At 41.0% G+C, this 24,538-nt stretch overlaps 1 protein-coding gene across 1 annotated transcript in view; it reads right to left on the reverse strand.

Annotated features, from left to right (window-relative positions):
• The window catches only part of ATP6V1C2 (ATPase H+ transporting V1 subunit C2), a 73,471-nt gene extending 56,842 nt beyond the window's left edge, over positions 1–16,629 (reverse strand). The window contains exons 1-3 of the mRNA XM_082249171.1: positions 16,533–16,629; positions 12,150–12,304; positions 7,147–7,214 (exon numbers count right to left, since the gene is read on the reverse strand). Coding sequence (XP_082105297.1) covers positions 7,147–7,214; positions 12,150–12,275 — 194 coding nt within the window. The 5' untranslated portion in view covers positions 12,276–12,304; positions 16,533–16,629. The remainder of the gene's footprint in view (positions 1–7,146; positions 7,215–12,149; positions 12,305–16,532) is intronic.
• Positions 16,630–24,538: the final 7,909 nt, after the last annotated feature.

Genomic DNA, 24,538 nt, shown 5'->3' on the forward strand with positions numbered 1-24,538 from the left:
TCTGCCAGTTTGTGCTCAACAGGTGATCTCAGGCTATAAGGAAGTCTGCGTACTGGCTGTGCAATAGGCTTTACATGTGGATCAATGTGAAGCTCCATCTGAAAATCCTTTAATTTTCCAAACCCAGAGAAGCAATCTTTAAATTCCTCTGTCAATGCAGAAATAGCAGGAGACACCATATTCACTCTTGCGCTGCCTACATCACGGCCAATCTTTAACACCCCTAGTGCCATTGCGGTTTGACGACCAAGCAGAGGCGACCCTGTGCCATCTACAACATAGAATTCGGTCTGCAAAGGAGGACCAGTCTCATGTGTTTGAACAGAGGTATAAAATTTGCCTTTAAGTTGTAGTGGTGTACTGGAGCCATAAGTATAAATCTGTTTAGTGGTGTTACACAATTTAAGGTGATTTTCTCTGCCATTAAGACTGTGCCAAGAAGCTAAGTCCATAACATTGCATGTAGCTCCAGAGTCAATCAACACTGACACATCTGTATTTCCAATCTTAATGGTTAATGTCCCAGCTTGCAGAGAACACAGGGAGAATATAAATTCACAGTCAGGAGCACTCTCTTTATCCTCAGCTATAACATTTACTTGTGCTGACGGTCCTTTGGTTTTGTTATCTCTGGGTGTACTTCTACAAACAGCTGCAAAATGACCTGTCTTTCCACAAGCATAGCACATTTTATTCTGTACCACAGTGCAGTCCTGACTTGTGTGTCCATCTCTGCCACATTTACTGCAGGTTACATGTAAAGTCCTCTTTGGAAAACTCTCTTTCCTACTCCAGATATTCCTATTATTATAGGTAGGTTTGGAGACTGTATTGACAGATGCAGTGTCCTTGGTTTCAATATGCAGAGCCTGGAGCTCAGACAGTTCAATGGCTCTTGCAATCTCCTGCAGACTAGTAAGTGTGAGACTAGGTTCTCTCAATAATCTCCTCCTGAGGTGCACAGATGAGCATTTCTCTATGACCTGATCTCTGATTATCTCCTCAGTTACAGTCCCAAAATCACAAGACTTTGCCAGATATTTCAGCCTAGTCACATAACTGTCTGTGGTTTCTCCCTTCTCTTGCACAGCCTGTCTAAACTTATGTCTATTCATGGCTGTCTCATAGTCTGAATCATCCCCTGTTGCTCCCAGGGTTTCAAAAATGTCCTGAACTTGAGGTCCAGCTAGATGCAGCAGCATGGCTCTCTTCTGAGCAGGTGCAGTCACTCCTGTGGCTATAACATAGAGCTGAAATCCCTTCTTCCACTTGTCCCAGCGCTGTGAGAGACTAGTGTGGTCTCCAGACACATCAAACGGTCCGATAGCCGGTAAATCCAGAAAGCTAGCCATCCTCGTCGCCAAAATGTAGTGTATTAACACGGACCAGGCTGTACAGGTTGCTTCTTTATTCACTGAACATCACGCATGCAACTAACTTCAGCCACACCCAGCTCCCAGACATATACATAATTGTAACATTTTGCAGACAGCAACTTAACCCGTTGCTTACCATACTACACTAAGTAGAAAGCTGCTCTGTGGTCAGGCAAATCTAAATGTAATTTTCGTTTTGGCAACTATGGGTGTTGCATCCTCCTGGCTAAAGAGAAGAGAGACCTTCCAGCTTGTTATCATCTCTCAGTTCAAAAGTCTGCATCTATGATGGTATGGGGGTATGTTAGTGCGCATGGAATGAGCAGCCTGCACATCTGGAAAGGTACCATCAATGCTAAAGATATATCAAGGTTTTAGATCAGCATATACTTCCATCCAGATAATGGGGTTTATTTGCTAAAATCTGGGGAATGCAAAATAAGGTGCAGCTGTGCATAGTAGCCAATCAGCTTCTAACTTCATCTTGTTTATGTAAGTTTTGACAACAAAACCTGGAAGCTGATTGTTTCTATGCAGATCTGCCCCAGATTTTGCACTCTCCAGTTTTAGTAAGTCAACCCCAATGTCTTTTTCAGGAAACGCTTTGCATATTTCATCAGGAAAATATTAAACTGCATACTGCATTCATGACAACAGCATGACTTCATAGCAGAAGAATATGGGTGCTTAACTGGCCTGCTTCCAGACCTTTCATCAATTGAAAATATTTGGTGTGTCTTAAAACATAAAATACGTCAAAGAACCAGGACTGTTGAGCAGATAGAATCCTATATCAGGCAAGAATAGGACAACATTTCTCTTCCCAAACTCCAGCAACTGGTCTCCTCGGTTCCCATACATTTACAGAGTGTTGTTAAAGGAAGATAATATGCTACACTGTGTTAAACATGGCCCTGCCCCAACATTTCTGAGACGTGTTGCTGCCATCAATTTCAAAATGACATTTTTTTTTCTCCCTCAAATGGCACATTTTCTCAATTTAAACATTTTATATTCTATTGTAAATAAAATATGGGTTTATGAGATTTGCAAATCATTCCATTCTGTTTTTACGTAAATGTTACACAGCATCCCAACTTTTTTTGAATTGGGGTTGTAGATCTTTGGTGAAGTTAACTGGATTGATTTTACACAGTAAAAAAGTGCACAAACTATCTATACTGCATACCAATGACAAAAAATTATTAGTCGGATTGGAGGGTCACATTTTTCATTACAGTTCTAATGTAATCCTGCAAACTATAAGAAGATACCACATAATGATGTCATCACACAGCACACAATTATGTCACTGCCACTGGTCTATAACATATGAATGCTTCTTATGCCTATGCAACTTAAACTGGCCAATTACCAGTTTTCAGTAAATTTGATCTTTTAGAACAGCAAGAAGTAACTTGGATTTCTCAAAGTAGATGTAAACCCAAACTAAAGTTAGTTAGCACTGCCATATAGTGCCATGTTTTTTTTCTGCTGTTTTAATGTTTTTTCATCCTTTGTTGCATCTTATTAAGAATAATAATTATTATATGTTTTACTACAGGTTAAATGACAATATTAAGTGCTCACATGCTAATGTTATGATTTTTTATATACCAGGTTCTCTTGCTAGAAAGTCTTTTACTTTGCAGTTTTTGGAACATGTTGTTACAATGTCCTTGGAAGGTCTTTCTGTGTAGCGAATCTGTTAGTCGGGGAGTCTCCTGGTATTTCAAGCTAGGTCGCTAACAAGGTGTTCCATAATAACAGAAAAATATTTCTTGTACTTGTCTATGTGTAGCTTAAACAAATTCTTAAGTTAAGTTGAGTTAAAATGTAAGATGTTTTATGACAAATGTCGGAGAACAGAGTATAAAAAAGCCCCCTTGATCAAGACATAAGATCCTAAGTTAACACTTGACTTGTCAGGGTCTTCTAATTGCTAATGTCTTTCTTAAAGCAGTAGAACAGCCGCTTTGTGATTTTTACCTACAGGTAAGCCTATAATAAGGCTTACCTGTAGGTAAAATGAATATCTCCTACACATTCACCATTTAGGAGATACTTACCTTGGATTCAGCCAGTGATGTCACTTGTAGCATGCGCTCTGAAGGTCCAGGATACCGTGCCAGAGCCGAGGGCTCCCGCACGCATGTGCAGGAGTGATGTCATGCCGGCTCTGGCCACTCATACAGCTGCAGCCAGCGAACCCGGAAGAAAGACCGGGGGAAGATGTAAGCCCTGTCAGCAGTGATAAGGTAAGTATTTCATATTGTGCTAGTATGCAATGCATACTAGCAAATTATCCACTTGCCTTACAGATGTTGTTTTTTTTTTTTTTTTAAAACTGTTGTGGTTTACTACTGCTTTAATCTTTATTCTGTTTTATTAAATATTTACGTTACTTTGTAACTCTGATCTTCTAAATAATGTTTGAAAACCATTCGTCATTGGCAGAGGTTGTTCATTTTCTATATCACATCTGCTGATCTCCTCTAGCGGGAAGCACATGTAACAGGGTGACAATGCACAAGGTCAATTTGCAAACAGAGTGTTGTCACTAAAACAGGATGTGCCTAAACAAGAAGCTTCTCAGCAGGGTAACCAGGTATTATTTTATTACTGTAAATTTAAAAAAGATTGAAACCTACTTTTAAAAATGACTGACATAGTAAAGTTTATATGATATTTTAATGATTGGGTAGCCCCCCACCCCCCCCCCACCCCCACTACATAGTTATTGACAAATTTTGCTGATCTGACAAAACCTAAGGAAGATACAACTGGAGTGTTGACAGTCCAAAACGGATCCTCAATATTAAAAGCATCATGAAGACTCCTCATGTTACCCACATCTACTAAACACATTGCTACAGACAATAAATACATTCTGAGTAGTTACAATGTCCCAGCGTTCAAAGGTAAAACTGCAACAATAGTCAATCATGTCTGTTTAGTAGATAAAGTCACATTCAACTGGACTTGCTGAAGCTGTTTTGGAGCTTATCCTAGTCACTTCTTCAATACTCGTGAGTGCCAGGATGCATCTTCCACATTACAGAGGTAGTCCAGTTGCATGTGACTTACTACTACTAGATATATCATGACCTGGATAAATAAGAAACCTTCACAGTCAGCTCTTGTTCACACCTGTGTTTTTTTTTCACGCGATTTGACAGTTCAAAATCTATGACAAGTCGCACCCCATTGCCGGCAATGGAAACGTTCAAATCATTGCATCTCAGAAAAAGCTTCCTGCTCTAGGTCTTTTTTTGGATTTCATTGCGATCTTCATATTTTGTTAAATGAAGTCGCAAGCTGCAATGAAATCAGGGGTGCAAGTTGCACCGATCTGCAGTTTTGAAATTTCTCAATTTCAGAGCCACACTGGTGTGAACCAAATATGGGTTAAGCTCGGTTGGTAGTGTCCAGATGAAAGCCTGCCAACATCCCTAATATAATTGTAGTGAAAAGAAAAGGATTCCCCTGGGTTCGGGACTTTTTAGGCAGGAAATCATCCAAAAAAGTAATAAGAGTATATGCACGAATGTAAAAAAGTAAATATATAAATTTATTCAAAAGGTAGAGAGTTGTTTCAAGTTACATATAGTGTGAGATAAAAACAAGAACGATACAATATACACGCGGTATGAATACATGAATACACCAGACAGAAAACGGAAGAGACGAAGACAGTGAGTGATCTCCCAAAGTAAAACCTTGACGCGTTTCGGGTAATAACCCTTTGTCCGAAAGGTCAGTTTGGGGTACACTTCACGTATCCAGATTTCAGGGGTTCATGACCGCATGTATGAATAACTGTTGCGGTTAAAAAAGCCGCAGTATTAAATGGGAGCGCGCCAGAATGGGATGAAGGACAGATCAAAAAAGCACCCCCCTGCGTAATTGGGGGGGGGGGGGAGAAAAAATAATAGAGGTGGAAGCAACAAAAATGTGACCAGCTGAAGTTGGTGAGTTCTTGGTTATGATCTTAACAAACCCTCCGAAACCTATCCTGCAAGGATCTCATTCAAGGCCAGTGGCCAAGGACGCACGGATATCTGTAATTCACGTATAGTCCTTCTATGTAGTATTAGAAAAAAGGGAGTGGTTGAGGAAGGGATTCTGCTTCCACAGAGTAAACGGACCAAGGCAAAAATCGGAGGGTCGCAGAAAATAAGTAGGGCTGGTGGCTGCAACGGTCTCTGCGTGCTTCCGCCGTCGGTCAGTCATTGTCTCTGCCTCACATGGATCTCACTCTTGGACATGCCAGAGAAGCAGAAATAACAGAGAAATGGTGGTCGGTCAGACCCAGAGGAAGTCTGCTCCAAAACCCATGGAAAGAGGGCACAAGTATTGGTGCCCTTCAACATGGACTGGGGATGCCAGTAATTAAAGAAAAAAAAAAATTTTATGAGGTGTTTTTGAGGGTTGCGGCTCCTTTAAAAACCTGAGCCGCCCCTCACATGTTTTTGTGGCAGGAATTTCAAGTCACATGTGCCTCTCCAGAACCTTCCGTACCCCCCCTTTATATAAAGGGGTCCGTGAGGTAATCCCCTCAGTTGGCTGGTGACTGCTGGGCGAGCTCCCCCTCCCTCCCACCTGTCGTGGGCACTTTATGTGGTGACGTCACCCTTGAATCAAGGGGGGGACTTTGTGGTTACAAAAACATGGATTATATTTCACTTGCGTTCTGGGACTAAGCAAGACAGATGTATGTTTTATCATTTTGTTTGGTTTGAAAGATTTATTGGATGGATTTTTGAATAAAGAATTTCATTTATTTATTTAAACCAATAAAGTGCTGCGGTCATTGCTCATGCCAAAAAATTGAAATTGTGTTGGGTTTTTATTTCTAAGTTAGATCTTATACTATCTAAGACAAATGCATCCTCCTGTCCCATGTATTTCAGGACTCTTAGCTTTATTTTTATAGAACAAAACCCTTCTACTCTAAATCTAAAATAACCCCAATGTAAAAGAGTAGAAAACAATAATAATCAGCAGCTATATACTGTATATATCAAATCCCAGAAATATAAATATATCAACAGAACAGCACTGTTTATAACCAATAAATGAACAATCTATAAATCCTTACATGAATTTTATTTATTTTTTTTTAATCAAGAAAAGTTTTATTGAAAAAATCAAAACGCAAAACAATAGGCGTTACAAATAAAGTAATTCTAAGACAGCGTCATCAAAAAGTACAGCATTACATGTGTTAATGAGCAGTGAATTTTTTTTTGTGTGTGCAAATAAAACATGCAAAAAAAAAAAAGAATAAATAAATGTTTTTTTTTTTCATTTTGCATGTTTTTTTTTTGCACAAAAAAAAAATCATATTGTTCACTTATTTATTGGTTGTAATCGGCACTGTTCTGTTGAGATATTTATTTTTATTGAGGCAGCAAATGCAATCTAAATTCAGCTTTTAACATTAGCTCGGCTTTATGGAATATAAACAGCCAACTGAGGTCCAAAACATGATTTAGGTCCAGAAAAGGAACAGTATTGAATTATGAGCCACACCGCTAACAGCAGTCTAACCATGGCGGCCATTTTCTATAGCACCAGGTAACTTCTGTCCTTTTACTCAGTTGTGATTAGTGTACACACATGTAAACAAGCCTGTGACAGATCCTGGTCACTTGTGTTTAGTTCTAGATCGAAGAATCGGGTGAAGGTTTGGTTCAGTCAGGATCTGTGTGTATGTGTAAACTACAGGCCCTCCGACCTTGTGTACAGTAAACAAACTATGCTTTACCCTTCAGCAAAGACATCCAGTTTCCCCAGATCATCAGACAGTCCAATTAATGCGTCCAGAGTCCCCACCTGTTCAGGAAACAAAGTCAATACATGGGATGAGACGTCTTTAATCTATATTCATTAATGATTTATGTTCAAAAAAGAAAAAAATATTGGGGAAGATTTACTAAAGGCAAACAAACTATGCACTTTGCAAATGCAATAGCTCCAAAGCTTAGTAAATGAGATGAAGCTTCACTTTGCACAGAATACCCAATCATATGCAAGGTATATAAAAAAAATAGCATTTTGCTTGCACATAATTGGATGATGGAAGTCAGCAGAGCTCCTCCTTATTTACTAAGCTCTGGTGCAACCGCTACTTGTCATTAGTAAATCACTTCAGTGTCTGCATTTAATATAAATTAAATATAATTGTCAAATATATAAGAATGATGTGATGCGATATATATGTAATTGTCATGGAAACATGAACACTTTCTGATATTGCCAGTGTGTTCAGCTACGTTACATAGTTACATATATAGTTAGTCTGGTTGAAAAAAGACACAAGTCCATCTAGTTCAACCAATAAAAAAGGGGGGGGGGTACATTTTTACAATCCCATACCCACAGTTGATCCAGAGGAAGGCAAAAAACCCAAGCAAAGTATAAACCAATTTGCTCCAGCAGGGGAAAATATTTCTTTCCTGAAACCCCAAGAGGCAATCTGTAATTCCCTGGCCCCAACTTTACCTATAAATATTAGTACCCATTTATATTATGTACATTTAGGAAAGAATCTAGATCTTTTTAAAGCAATCTACTGAGCTGGACAGAACCACCTTTCGAGGGAGTCTATTCCACATTTTTACAGCTCTTACTGTGAAGAAGGCTTTCTGTATTTCTTTGTCCTCTGTGATGACCTTAAAGTAAATAACTCAATACCAAGTTCACCATATGGACCCCTTACGTATTTATACATGTTGATCATATCCCCCCCTTAATCTCCTCTTCTCAAGAGAGACTAAATTCAATTTCTCTAATCTTTCCTCATAGCTGAGCTCCTCCATGCCTCTTATCAGTTTGGTTGCCATTCTCTGCCCTTTCTCCAGTTTCCTGATATCCTTTTTGAGAACTGGTGCCCAAAACTGATCTGCATATTCCAGATGAGGTCTTACTAATGATTTGTAAAGGGGTAAAATTATATCACTCTCTGGAGTCTATACCTCTTTTAAGAAAGGATTTTGCTTGCTTTGGAAACCGCAGCTTGGAATTGCATGCTATTATTAAGCTTAGGATCTACCAGAACACCCAGATCCTTCTCCACTATGGATTCCCCCAGTTCTACTCCCCCTAGTATGTATGATGCATGCATATTCTTATCCCCCAAGTGCATAAATTTACATTTATCAACATTAAACCTCATTTGCCACATAGTTGCCCAATGAAACAGTGCATTGAGGTCAGCTTGTAAGTTGGAGACATCCTGTAAGAAAGTTATTCCACTGCAAAGCTTGGTGTCATCTGCAAAGATTGAAATGCTACTTTTAATCCCAGAGCCTATATAATTTATAAAGATATTAAAAAGTAAGGGTCCCAACACTGAACCTTGGGGTACACCACTGATAACCTTAGACCATTCAGAGTAAGAATCATTAACCACTACTCTCTGAATTCTATCTTTTAGCCAATTTTCTATCCAATTTCAAACCGATCTTTCCAAGCCTGTAGACTTTACCGTACACATTAGCCGTGTGTGGGGAAATGTGTCAAACGCTTTTGCAAAATCCAAGTATACTACGTCCACGGCCACAGCCACCCCTCTGTCCAAGGTTTTACTTACCTCTTCATAAAAAGTTATATATAAATAGTGATAAAATTATGACAGCTTGCAAAAAAGGGCATATTCCCAAAGTTACATAACAATAAACCATGAATAATTAGAACCCACGCTTCTTTTTTTTTTTTTTTACAGAATAGGAAAAAGTTAGAACATCTTTCAGGTTTTAATTGCTGACTGTGTCATTGCTGGGAGATTTCTCCTCACTTCCTGTCCAAGTCAAGAGGACAGGAAATAAGCAAATCTCCCCAAATGGCAAAGATTAAAAAAAAAAGGTTTTGGCTGAACTTACACTTTACATTTCTTGTGTTTTTTTTTTTTTTTTTTTTATTTGAAAAGTATAAATTGGCAATCTAGCATAGTATTCATTTGGAATAGAATAAGCAGGGGTTAGAACCTCTGTTAGGACTTTGCTTTGGCGGTATCCTCTCTCTTCCTTTCTGTCTCTCTCTTTGTTTATATTTTTTTAGTAGGTTCTTGAGAAGGGTTAAAATGTATTTTTTTGTTTGTTTAGAGTGGGGAAAAATGTAAACCTCTGCTGGGTTTTTACTGCTATCTGTATCTCTGTCACAGAGATTTCCCCTAAGTAAGTGCTATGGTGACAATGGAGGGAAAATCTCCCACAGCAATACAGACATAAATAATACGCTAAAATGCTTCCAGTCATTCCCCATTCTAGAAAAAATAAATAAAAAAATAAAATAAATAAATAAATAAATAAATAAATAAATATATATATATATATATATATATATATATATATATATATATATATATATATATATATATATATATATATATATATATACATACACACACAATATATATATATATATATATATATATATACATACACACAAAATATGTATATATAAATATATATATAAATAATATATATATATATATATATATATATATATCTACACACTTTAAAGTCCAACAAAAAAAAGGAAGAATTTTATAATCAAAATCAAATGTTCAATTTTTCAGATCTTTGCTGGAAGATTTATCCTGTCAGTAGTCTGATGTGAGGAGTTTGGGAGATAAAGGTCACTTCTTGTTTTCACTGCAAACTATTTAACAACAAATGCGGTTGTGTTGTGAACACCTTCCTCACTGTTGTGAAATGAACATTGTACACATTTACTGCAAAGAAGGACTGTTTTCAGTAAACCTTTGTTTTTAACCTCTTCACTTCCAGAGCCCCATCCCCTCCTATAATATACCTGCCATGATGGAAATACCAGGGATGCAATTACCGACCTTCTAAAAATGCTAGCCTGCCTGGTTCAATACTTTCTAAACCATCTGGAAAGTCAGAGATAAGTCAGAAACCTTTATCTGAATACTTGAACCGGGTTAGCAACTGGAAGGCTTACGAGTTGACATTTGTATGGTTCTGTGTGCTGCGTTTGCTCAGGCACGGGGCTGTTGTGCCTGCATTTCCTGCAGGAAAAAGGTCCCTGCACCTTTTTTAAAATATGGCCTCATGGAAGCTGCAAGGGGCTTTGGCACCATGCGTTTCCCCACGCGGGAATCACAATACGTTTTTCAGTGTGTGGGGTGCCATTAAGAGTTAATGGCATCCTGTGCATTTTCTTGAAGCAGCGCCTTTTTAGTGCAGTTGCCTGCATTTGCGATGTACATACATAAGGAGCACGTGTGATTTACATACATTTCCACACCCGCGCAAATGTGAGCCTAGCCTTAAAGCCAATGGATCAGCATGACAACCAGGAAACATTTATAGATTGAAGAGGTCCCCAGTGTCTCAATGTTATTCTCATGACACGTTTACTTTACCTCCTAGAGATTTTAAAAACTTTTTCCTTAATTCTTGTATCAGAGATGTGTCAGTGCCACACCTTACAACTTTTAGCTTTTGAAGTCTAACAAAATATATTATACTGTATACTTTTTTTTTTCAGGAACATAGGAATTTTAATTTGGTAGCATATTTGAATGCATATGTTGTATCAAGGTTTTAAATAGGAAGAATTAGAAAAAAAAATCCAGTAATTTTTTTTAATTGCATAGCACCAGATTTTGTAACTTGAAATATAATCAGCAAAATCTTCTAACTGCAGAGATATATCTTAATGCCCCTGTGACTTGTCCTGCAACTTGGGACTGCAAAGTCACATGACAAGTCGTACTCCATGATTTCCAATGAGTACCGTTCATATCTGTGCGACTTCAAGTCGAAACGACTTCAAAGTAGTCTCTGCCCTACTTTGGTCAGATTTTGATGCGTTTTGAGGTCCATAGACCTCAAGATTACACAGGCATTGCTTCAGGTCCAGTCAAAATTGTGGCAAAATCGTTGCAAAAATTGTGGCAAAATCGCCTGACTTTTAGGTTGCACAAGTGTGAAAGGAGCCTAAAGGGGAACTTTGCTTAAAGGGGAAGCTCCGCTTTTCCACCTCCTCCACCCCCCTCTATTACTATTGGATATATATATATATATATATATATATATATACCTATATATATATATATATATATATATATATATATATACCTAGGCGACCTGAGCAGAAGTTTGCTTCCCCCCCCTTTTCCCGCAGACTCCTAAGACATGTCACAGGTCTCAATAGACTGTGGGACCATTTACAAAGTGCAGCATGGGTCACACATGCAGTGGAAATCTGGCTGTGAAGCTACAGCGAGCTTCCCATACTAAACTTGCTAGCACCAGGGACCTAAAGATCGGTAAAGACCCGGCCTGGATGAGGATGGTGTCAGATCCTTGGACAGGTAAGGGTGCATTTATTAAAAGTCTGCAGCTATAGTAGGCTGCTGACTTTAATTTTATTTTTTTCATACAGCCTGAAGATGCTCTTTATGTGCAGTTTTTATTTAGCACAAAAAAATAGAAAGTTTCAAGTTTCTCTTTTAATTAAAGAGAGTTTTATTAACGACAAATTACGCCTACAGGAAAAATCTGCTGTTAAATGTTGTAACCCTGAGATGAAATTGGCAGGAATCTACATAGACAGTCATTAGTGCCATTTTTACAGGTTTGTGATGATAAAAATCCACCCAAAAGTAGTAATTTATTTAGTGGAGTTTGTTTGTTGCATACTAATTGGATGCTAGGGGTCACCACCCTTACCGATACATTGGTCTTCACCTACCAGAAAAGGTTTGCTCTAAGATATTATAATTTGTGTACTCACCTTTAGATCCGGTATTACAAATTTTGAATTGCTGGACAGGTTGGCTTTGGCTGTCACGGTATTCATTCTCTCCAGGGCTGTCAGATTGGTTTTATCTCCAGGAACAGAAATTAACCAGAACTCCATCTTCCAGCTCTATATCAATCTCCAAATAGCTGGAAAAAAACATATATTTGTGAAGCATCCACGTATCACTAGAAAAGAAGATAGCTTGGAACTAGCCTGGCTTTTACATGTCTTACAAAATGGTAAATAATATATTTAATTTACAGTTATTACAGGTAAAACATTTAAAAAATAATCAGTTCTTGAAAACTGTTGTTTCAACCAAAAACACTTGTGAGCTAAATTACCCTCTGCTTGGATGATTCTTGTGGACTCTAGTGGTGAGATCTTCTTCATCTATAGGTGGCCATACACTATACAACCTGAGTATACAATCTCCTTACCAAAATGATATAATCTGAGACACAACTAAACAATCCATTCAGTCTGTATCAAATCTTGCAGTCTCTTGCAGAATGGCTAATGTAGAGCAGTATTTCTAAACTAGAGTTCCTTCAGAGGTTTCTAGGGGTTCCTTGAGCAATGAGCAATTTCTGCCTCTCAAATATGTTCCCATTGTCACCATTCATCTTTTTAACTATCTGTAAGGGGGGAATTATTCCCAATGACCACAAATGTAAGGAGTATTCTTCCCACTGACCATCACAGATGTATCATGAGTTATGGATATAGTAATTTTTTGCAGGGGTTCCCTTAGACCAAAAAGGCAACCCCAGTGCTTTCAAGGGTTCCTCTGTGTTGAAAAGGTTGGTAAAGGTGTGATGTAGAGGGAAATACATTCAAATTATATTCAGGTGGGTATATTCAGCCACATAACACAATTGCTGGTACATTTTATTGATCTAACAAATCAATCAAATTTCTTCTGTAACCAGCTTGAAGTGGACCTAAATTAAGAAACAAACATAAGGTCCAGTGGTCCTTTTCATTGATAGTCCATGTATTAGTCCATAATCCTGTTAAGATGACGGCTGACGCGTTTCGAGGCTCAGACTCTTCCTCAGAGTTCAGGGTGGCTCTGAGGAAGAGGCTGAGCCTCGAAATACGTTAGCCTTCATCTTAACAGGATTATGGACTAATACATGGACTATTCCTGATACTGAAGCAACTGAGCTTGATATGATTATTTTCCACCTATGTTTGTGAGTAGCCATTTTATATATTACTTTAATAAAAAGCCTATTATTGAGGATAATGTGCTAGGTCGGTGCGCCCTTTTTTTGTTTCTTTTTGCCTTTAGTACTGTTGTACTACCCCAGTCCTTTTTTTGGGCAGCAAGACCTTAGCCATCCGAGACGCCATTTGTGAGTCCCGTGGGGAGTGTGGTCGGGGAGCTTGGATTCTAAGCGTAGGAGAAGGGTGATATCACCTTATTGTTTTGGAGGTCCTTTTCATTGCTCCTATCCAAAATATACAAGTAGGCTCCATTAAATACTCACTGGTTTGCTGGAGGGGGCTCCTTCCAGGTTTAAATGTGTGCCACTTCCCTGACATCTCCTTTTTTCTGCCACGGCAGGGGGCAAGCTCTAGCATATGGCAGAGGCACTGATTGGCTAGTTCAAGCAAACAAGTATTTTAGTGATCAGTTTTTTTTACCTAAGTTGGCTTTAGGTGATTTCCACATAACATACATTCTATTCTATAGTTGCTTTAGAATAGTGTACATTATATTTATTCATGTATGCAGCTTTACGAAGTACATCGGCCATTCACATTGTTCTTCCATAGAGCTGACAGTCTAAAGTATCCGCCATTGTCACACATTCTCAAATACCCTTCAGTGGACCTTCAGTGGACTTTCTCAAACTTTTTGACTTGGCGGAACCCTTGAATTAACTTTCAGGTCTTGAGGAACACCTATTAAAAATTGTTATATCTACAGCTCACATGTATTAGATCAGGGGTCTTCAAACTTTGGCCCTCCAGTTGTTCAGGAACTACAACTCCCATCATGCCTAGTCATGTCTGTGAATGTCAGAGTTTTACAATGCCTTATGGGATGTGTAGTTCCGCAACAACTGGAGGGCCGTAGTTTGAGGATCCCTGTATTAGATAGTGAAAGATATAATCATGCATATGAATATACAATATGACACAAATATGTTCAGTAACAATCATCAAAAAAGAATGATAGCCAGAAATGCAGACAGTAAAAAATGGTACTGTGCCTTGACATTGGTGGCAAAGTCCCCTTTTGTGATCAGCGGAGAAGGACAGCCTTAGATTGGTGGTGATTGCTAAAGACCCGTACACACGATCAAAATATCATACAAAAAATACAGCTTTCAGAGCGATCGTATGATAATCTGATCAGCTGTTGTATGGAATGTTCTTAAGAGACAAACACGAACATTTTTTTCGTACAATACCAGATCGTTTAATCAGAACAGTTTTCGTCCGAAAATACAAAAGAAAGACATTACAACAGAATACATCACTTCCGATTTTTTATTCTGTCATACAAGAACCTATTCATTTCCGATATGGAGACTATCATCCAAAAAAAAAAAAAAAAACAGACGGCCATTTATCCAATAATCTCATCGTGTCTACTAGGCTCAAGAATGTCCCTTACCTTGGTCAGTGGAAAAATGCTCCTTTTACAGGCAGGTAAAAAGATAATTGGATCAGCATTTACTTCCATAAAAGACTAGAGTAGAGAAGATACTCCAGTGGGCTCATGTCATTGACTCTCATGAAATATATTGGTGGCAGAACTATTAAGGCACTCTCGTGCTGGAGATCAGCTTGCCACAGTTCAAGGAACCCCTGGAATCTTCTAAGCAGGGGCCTCAAAACTGCGGGCCGAGGACCGGATGTGCCCCTTTGCTAGTCTTTATCTGACCCTTATTTCACTACTCCTTCCACTCATATCAATGATGGGGCACTATTCCTTCCACTGGCAACAACAATGGGGCACTATTCCTTCCATTGGCAACAACAATGGGGCACTATTCCTTCCACTGGTAACAACAATGGGGCGCTATTCCTTCCACTGGCAACAACAATGGGGCACTATTTCTTCCACTGATACCAATAATGGGGCCCTTCTTCTCCTTCTATTGACCACCAACCCTGAGGCCATTTTTATTCCCACTGATGCTGGCCCAGGACATTTCTACCCCCACTGGTCACAATCCAGCCCCCCCTAAACTCTGAAGGAAGGTAAACTGGCCCTTTGTTTGAAACATTTGGAGATCCCTCTTTTAGAGCAACCTCTCTTAAACCTTTTAACATGGAGGAACCCTTGAAATAACTTTCTGGTCTCAGGGAACTCTTGTTAATTATTACTATATCTACTGCTCATAAGTGTGATGGTCACTTAAGAGACTTCTTACATTTTTGGTTATTAGGAAGATTGCCCCCTGTAAAGGTAGCTAAAGAGAGCATTGGTGTCAGTGGTTACTATCTGAAAGTCAGAAGTTGCTTATTGCTAAAGGAACCACTAGCTAGCTCAGGAGGAACCCTAAGGTTTCATAGTCCTGGTAGGGAAATACTGCTCTAGAGGAACCCTAAGGTTCTGCGGAACCCTGGGTGAGAATGCTCACTCTAGAGCAGTGATGGCGAACCTTGGCACCCCAGATGTTTTGGAACTACATTTCCCATGATGCTCTTGCACTCTGCAGTGTAGTTGAGCTTCATGGGAAATGTAGTTCCAAAACGTCTGGGGTGCCAAGGTTCACCATCACTGCTCTAAAGTATATTTGGTGAGAAGCCAGTTAGGCTGTAGAATATTTTGGATTGTTGATGAAATGGAGAACACACTGATTCAGTGAAGAAAGGGGTGGGAATTAAGCAGGGAACCCCAGTGCTGCAAGAGAAGGAGATGAAAACTGCTTTTCCTTTTACTCACTAATAGCACTGTATAGTCATATATTATTATAATTATAATAACCTGCACAGTTAGCTACTTCATTTGTTGTCAGTGAACAATGTAGCTGTCACAGATCAGGTATCTGGTACCTGTGATATTAGCAAGGTGTGGGATTACTGACATCTTCAGACTGCTGGGGTGTCAGAGAGCTGGGTTATGTGACACCTACACCAGGGGAAACTTTTAATCTATTAATGCAGGTCTGCAAAACCTAAAGTTCAAAAGTTTCAGAGGAACTGCAAATGTCAGCATGCCATCTCAGGTAGAGATCAGCCTATAAATCCAGTTTCTGTGAAGCCCACCCTACACCCAGCATCACAACTTCCTTATTATATCAATGCCATTTCCCCCCATTATAAAGTTGAAATTAAGATGATCAATGCAACTGATGGAATGCTATGTAGCTCTCATATCCTACATTCTACAAAAAAGAATTTTCTTACCTGAGTGCACTGCCTGGTCACAGTGCCAGCCGTATGAGCTGCCAGTCCTAGGGGCAGGGAAAGCAGTGCAGTCTGCTCTTCTCCTTCAAGCAAGTGTGTGACTTGTAGCTCAGGTGCTCTTTATCTGTAGATCAGGAAGGTGGCACCTGTGTGACGTCACGTGTGATCCAGCCCAGGGCTATCCCCTCCACTCATTCTAGACACTGCTCAGCTCTGGTGATGTCCTGCTATCTCCTAAGCTTTGTCATTCCCTGACATGACATCATTGTCAAAGGCTTCCATAGACATTCAATTATTAGGCAACTACAAATCATACAAATCCAATAAATACTGTGAAAAATCTATAAATAAATAAAGAATGAAACAATTCCTATTTGTGCATATAACATATCAGAATACATATATCTGTGCAAATATGTAAAAAATGTGCAAACTTACTATAAAAGTAATGTGTAAAAGCAATCCTTCAGTGCGGAAAAAGTGCTAAAAGGGGAACCCAAGTCCTAATTGGTGTAAATTTTGCTGCCAGGCGAGGATTGGACCAGCACTGACAGCTTCTTTCCAGGTTCAGCTGGGCTAGGGGTTCGGAGTGAACCTTGACTTATCTCTATTGGCAAGCTCAACAGCTATTCATTGAACTGTGCATGTAAATGCTAGAGTACGTACTACATATGTTTTAACTATGAGTTGCCATAGTCCTACTTTAATTTTTATTTAATCAAGCATAGTTGATAGTAGATCTAAAGAAAATTGCACAATCAAATTGTATACTTTATATTGAGCTTAAAGCAGTATTAAATCCAAAAGCATATATTATATTGCAGCTTAACAATTCTTAGATCTGATTAGCTGTATTTTATGTCCTATTTTAGACTTTCTTTCTTCTATTTTCAATCGGCAATCCAGTTAGTAAGTCTGTTGTTATTCAACATAATAAGCTCTCCTGTGGATGTAGCAGTTACAGGGATGAGACAAATTATTTAATACTGACATGGGGGCTTACAATGATCAACTTTCTTTTTTGTAAATCTTCTATCCAAAAAGAAAAATAATGCTTTGCTGTAACTGCTTGAATAGGCTGTAGTTTGGCTTCAATTTGTTAGTGTATTTAAATCTACTATTGCATCTAACACCCCCCCCCCCCCCGCCCTGACTGACAATGCTGCTGTATGCTGGGCCCCCTGTGCTCATTCACCCAGACATTGGGGACACTCTATTACGGGAGGTGTGTTACCGGGCAGATAACCAGATGAAAACAGAGGGAAAACGGCAAAAAAAAGGGAAAAATACAGCCAACACATCTAATGACTATCTATCTATCTATCTATCTATCTATCTATCTATCTATCTATCTATCTATCTATCTATCTATCTATCTATCTATCTATCTATCTATCTATCTATCTACTGTATATATATATAAATATATATTACATTTTTGATTTTGTGTTTAATACTTCTTTAACCGCTTCAATACAGGGCACTTTCACCCCATTCCTGCCCAGGCCAATTTTTAGCTTTCAGCGCTGTCACACTTTGAATGACAATTGCGCAGTCATGCTATACTGTACCCTTATGCAATTTTTATCATTTTTTTTCACACAAATAGAGCTTTCTTTTGGTGGTATTTAATCACCACTGGGCTTTTTATTTCTTACAAGAAAAAAAAAAGACAGTAAATTTTGAAACTAAATCATTTTTCTCCTTCACTGATGTGCGCTGATGAGACGGCACTGATGGGCACTGATAGGCTGCAGGGATGGGCACTGATGAGGTGGCACTTATGGGCACTGATGAGGTAGCACTTATGGATACTGATGAGGTGGCACTGATGAGGAGGTACTAATATGCCCCACTGATGGACACTGATAGACGGCACTGATGAGCACTGATAGGCGGCACTGATGGGCACTGAAAGGCAGGCACTGATGGGCAATGAGAGGTGGCACTGATGGGCACTAAGAGGCGGCACTGATGGAAGGCACTGATGGGCACTGACGGGCGGCACTGATGGACACTGATGGGCAGCACAGATGACTAGGCACTGATGGGCACTGATGGTGGGCGGGCAGTAAGTGGTTGAGGTTAAAGCTCGTTGGGCTGTACTTTTCCTATGGATCACAGGAGGGCAGTCCGTTCTGCACTCCTGCGACCCGTTTTTTTAGCAGACAGTGGGCTGAAGCTGTTGGCTGACATCACAGAGCTGGGGAAAGATCGTGACCATATGGTCAGGATCCACCAAGAAGCCTGGATCGGTACCAGAGCTCTCTGCTCACGGAGCTCTGAAAACTGATCGATTAGCGTTGTTTGATCATTCAGTTCTCAGTGTTAGAGTTGGTGGTGGACAGATGCAGCATCCATCTAGGTAAGTATGATTCTTGAAAAAAACCAAAAAAACCTATACTTCTATTTTAATATCCTGGTCACACTATTGTGCATTCCAGTAACTCACGTGTCTTGATTAGCTTTATCATGCATTGTGGCACGATGTGTTACAGCTATCCATTTTTTCTGCTCCAATGCTGGGGAAATTGCCCCTGTTCTATTTTGCATTGGTGCATTGGTAAGCCAAAACATTTTTTTTTTTTTTTTTGAGTAAAGAGTGGAAACTAAAAATCCATGTCAGGTTTTTTTTTTTTTTGCTGTCCCTATTGTGGAAATTCACCCTGTTTATTTGTCCTGGTGACCATTGTTGTCAAATCAGAGGGTGACAAATAAAGATTGGAAATCAAAAATGTCATATATTTTTTATTGTTCCTATTAAAACCTTTTTCAATTTCAAGTAACCCCTTCCTTCTTAAGGGCTCCTTCTCTCGGGGCAGATCTGCTTGGCCAACTCCACTAGCTCAGTGGGGATTGCTCTGTTGATCCCCGCTGAGCAGGCGGATGACAGGTCCATCTCTGCGCACTGTCCAGAGATGGACTTGTCAGAGTCCCACTCTCCTCTATGGGGAGATCGGATGAAAATGGACAGCATGTTCGTTTTCATCTGATCCCATCCGACCCGACCCGCTGGACGGATGGCGAATGTATCACCATCTGTCTGTTTTAAGCAGGATCTTTTCGGATGCCAGGCGGGTGTCAGCGGACACATCTCTGCTGACATCCGCCTCTCCAAAGAGAAGGATGATTGGCCTGATTGGGTCCTCCTGAAAAACGGACAGACGGACCTGATCAGTCCGATTATGTGAAAGGGGCCTTAGATACAGTATCTCACAAAAGTGAGTACACCCCTCACATTTTTGTAAATATTTTATTATATCTTTTCATGTGACAACACTGAAGAAATGACACTTTGCTACAATGTAAAGTAGTGAGTGTACAGCTTGTATAAGTGCCGGTTCACTTATGTGCGGCTGCGGAGATCGCATGTAATTCGGAGCACACTGCTATTTCATTACATGCGATCTCATGTGCGGTGTGAATTTCAGCCATACACTTTGTATGGCTGAATTCGCACTGCATCCGCACCAAAGACGCACAGGAGCCATTTTTGGAGCCGCATCAAAATCGCCCCCACCCCCCCCCCCCCCGCCAGAGCTTTCCGATCAGCTCTCTCTGCCATTGGCTGAGATCTCTGATCGGGAGTTGGCCGGCTGCTGCTTTCCCAGCATGTTCGTCCAACAAAAGCCAGCCAAACAGACGACTTCTGTTGGACAGACCAACATACACACGGGCAGATTGACAGCCATTTTTTTTTTAACTGGCAAATGTCTCCCAGCATTTGGCCCGTGTGTGCCCGGCTTAACAGGGCACAGACAGCAATGAAGATCTAATAGATGTTCTACTCTCTCTTGACTCTATCCACTAAAATAAAAAAAGTTTTACCTTTAGTGACAAAAGAAATACACAGAATAAAAAAATGGCTTTATTAATTTTGTAAATAATTTCACCATGCTTTGCACCAGAAACATAGCCCTGTTCTGAGGCCCCATGCACACTTGAGTGACGCTACGTTTCTGGCATGTTTTTATAGCGTGTTTTTGCAGCGGAAACATTCATTTGAATGCTCCGTCTGCTCCAAAAACATTTTAAAGAATTTAAAAGAATTTTGTGTACCAAATCTTGGGCATGAGCCAAGCGTGTTTTGCATTGCACCTTTTTGCGCATTTTTATAGGGAAAACGCATGGCAAAATGAGCAACTGCTACCAGCATTTGGGGTGCCATTAAGAAATAAGGTGTGCATTGGGTGTTTGCAGAAACGCAGTCAGAAGTATTATTCTGTTACACCCAGGTGTGAATAGGGCCTGAGCAGAACATAACATTCTGCTTTTCTGTGGTATGTCAATCAAATGTAATAGTGGGTATGCAAGAATGGGACAGTGCCATTCATTTTGACCCATGATCTACAGTGTTTGGTGGCCCTGTCTCCATAAGGCAACTGGTATCATTTGTGACTGGCCCTGCTCTTTTTCTCACAACTCCTAGGTAGGATGGTGTGGACTAGGTGGCTTTTTTTCCCACCATTTGTGTGGCTGGTGGGGTCAGATTATCACTTTTTGTTGTTTGGACCAATATCCAGTATGTGTCATTCCTGGATAATTTATTGGAATCATATTAGAGTTCTTACTTCTCCTGAGGAAGCGAGTTTTGGTTCGCCAAACGCCTTGAGAAATATGTGCAGGAGCTCTTGTTCTATGGACCATGTGCAATGTTGAAATCTATATGTAGCAGGTTGTCCAGGCATTGGACCTGATGTGGGTCTGCCATGGTTATCGGTGACACCTTCAGCCCATTTAAGCTGAATACCCAAGTGTGAGATTGGAGACAATGACCATTCCGGCATCTTTGGTTTGTTTAGTTTATTGGATAATGGGGATGGGAGAAGGGAATGAGTGGGATACTCCTCTGGCTAAACTAGGTACAAATGGGACACTTAGTGGAAAAATGCCTTTCAGCGCTGTCTTGACGCCGGCTGGATGCCGACCAAAGCTTGCTGTTGCTTGAAAAAACACTGACTTGCTGAACTGTACTTGAACTTGATTTCTGACGCTCGGATCAGCTCAAAAGTCCTGGACTGTACTTAGACTTGACTTCTGACACTCTGGGTAGCTCAAAAGTCCTGCATACAGCTCCCTCCATTCCTTCCTGACTGAGGTAGCTCCTGTAACTGCTTGTGCTGCTGCAACTCTCAACACTGTACACTGCACGCTGTACAATTTAACACTTCAGGGTCCAACCACTGGCGCCCCCTTTACACTTCAGGGTCCTCTCACTAGGCACCCCCTCTACACTTCAGGGTCCTCTCACTAGGCACCCCCTTTACACTTCAGGGTCCTCTCACTAGGCACCCCCTCTACACTTCAGGGTCCTCTCACTAGGCACCCCCTCTACACTTCAGGGTCCTCTCACTAGGCACCCCCTTTACACTTCAGGGTCCTCTCACTAGGCACCCCCTTTACACTTCAGGGTCCTCTCACTAGGCACCCCCTTTACACTTCAGGGTCCTCTCACTAGGAACCCTCTCTGCACTTCAGGGTCCACATACTGGCACCCTCTCTGCTTCTCTTCAGGTTCAACACTGACACCCTCTTTACTTCTACTCCTGCACCGGCTAACTATCTCCTGGATCCCCACGACCTTCACCGTAGTGGTCACAACATGGCTGAGTTCCTGTGACAGGGGAAAGAGAACAAATGCAGAGGGTTTGAATTGGCTAGGAGTTTCTTAGCAACATCCTAGCAACAAGACAGAATGGGATGATGCCATATATGAGATTTTTATTGCCAGGATTTGAGAGGTACAGTATGTAAATGGTGACTTCTGAAAGGAAAGTGTTCCACTAGATTTTCATTAGGGGTATCAGAGTAGAGGGGGCTGAATACAAATACACACTTTTCAGATATTTATGTGTAAAAAATGTTGAAAACCATTTATCATTTTCCTTCCACTTCACAATTATGTGTCACTTTATGATGGGGGTTGGTGATCCACATAAAATCCCAATATATACTGTATATAGCTGTATATAAAATACACTTTTTATCTTTCAAAAAGTGTTTCCCAGTGCTAAACTTTTCATCCAAATTTTAAATTGCTGCATTTGTACATTTCCTATGCCTACTTTCTTTTGCTAATTGGTGTCCCTTATTCCCATCTCAAAAAGTTGGGAGCTATGCATGTGTATAAATATATTCTGGGAGTGTCCGGTGCAGACATTACATTTGGTGTTCAGCGTGGAGCAGCAGGAAGAGTGAGCGGGGGAAGGGGGGGGGGTCCTGGACCGGACAGGAGCAACTAGCAGACAAAGCTTGTGGTGTGCAACATGGGAACGCTATAGCGAAAGGTGACTAGAGAGAGAAGACTGAGTGGCAGAGGATCAGCAGAGCTGGAGGACTGGAGCAGGATCAACTAGTAATGTCACACAGGGTGCACAGCATGGAGGCAATATAGGTGAGGGACCAGAGAGAGGACCAGAGCGGGGACCAGAGAGAGAGAAGGATCACCAACTCAGAGGATCAGCAGAGCTGGGGGTTATTACTGTGAGGGGGAATCAGCAGAACTGGGGGTTACTACTGAGCAGGGGATCAGCAGAACTGGGGGATATTACTGAGTGAGGGATCAGCAGAACTGGGGGTTACTACTGAGTGAGGGATCAGCAGAACTGGGGGATATTACTGAGTGTACTGAGCAGGGGACAGCAGAACTGGGGGATACTACTGAGCAGGGGATCAACAGAACTGGGGTATACTACTAAGCGGGGGATCATCAGGACTGGGGGTTACTACTGTGAGGGGGATCAGCAGAACTGGGGGTAACTACTGAGTGGGGGATCAGCAGGACTGGGGGTTACTACTGTGAGGGGGATCAGCATTACTGGGGGTTACCACCGAGCAGGGGATCAGCAGAACTGGTGGTTACTACTGAGTGAGGGTTCAGCAGAACTGGGAGATTTTACTGAGTGTACTGAGCAGAGGATCAGCAGAACTGGGGGATACTACTGAGCGGGGGATCAACAGAACTGGGGGATACTACTCAGTGGGGGATCAGCAGAACTGGGGGATACTACTGAGCAGGGAATTAGCAAAACTGGAAGTTACTACTGAGTGGGAGATTAGCATAACTGGGGGTTACTACTGAGTAGGGGATCAGCAGAACTAGGGGGTTACTACTAAGCCGGGGTTAAGCAGAGATGGGGGTTATTATTGAGCAGGAAATCTGCAGAGCTGGGGGTTACTACTTAGTGAGGGATCATCAGAACTGGGGGATACTACTAAGTTGGGGATCAGCAGAAATGGGGGATACTACTGAACAGGGGATCAGCAGAACTGGGGGATACTACTGAGTGGGAGATTAGCAGAACTGGGGGTTACTACTGAGTAGGGGATCAGCAGAACTAGGGGGTTACTACTAAGCCGGGGTTAAGCAGAGATGGGGGTTATTATTGAGCAGGAAATCTGCAGAGCTGGGGGTTACTACTTAGTGAGGGATCAGCAGAACTGGGGGATACTACTAAGTTGGGGATCAGCAGAAATGGGGGATACTACTGAACAGGGGATCAGCAGAACTGGGGGATACTACTGAGCGGGGGATCAGCAGAATTGGCGGTTAATACTGAGCAGGGGATCAGCAGAACTGGGGGTTACTATTAGGCAGGGGATCTACAGAGCTGGGGGTTACTACTGAGCAGGGGATCAGCAGAGCTGAGAGTTGGTACTGAGCAGGGGATCAGCAGAGATGGGGGTTACTATTGAGCGGGGGATCTGTATGTCATGGATATGCAATAATGTATGGTAGCTTACCTATTCCTCATGTCTGCATTAAGGGCCAGACTCTTCCTTCTGGCTGCTTTTATCACCTCTACTTCCTGTTCCTGGCCCGCCCAGGTCATCACAGGAAGCCTATATTAACCAGCGCACTGCAGGCCTGCCTTGCTGTTCAACAGTATTAGTTTCCTGTTTCCTGTTTGCCGTGTGCTTGAAACTACTCCTCTGTGTACCGACTTTGGCTTGTCTCTGACTATTCCTGTTTGCCTGTTACCCTGACCTTTGGCCTGTCCCTTGAC

Source organism: Pelophylax lessonae (genome assembly GCF_965119305.1).
Source record: "Pelophylax lessonae genome assembly, chromosome: 3".
Taxonomy (NCBI): domain Eukaryota; kingdom Metazoa; phylum Chordata; class Amphibia; order Anura; family Ranidae; genus Pelophylax; species Pelophylax lessonae.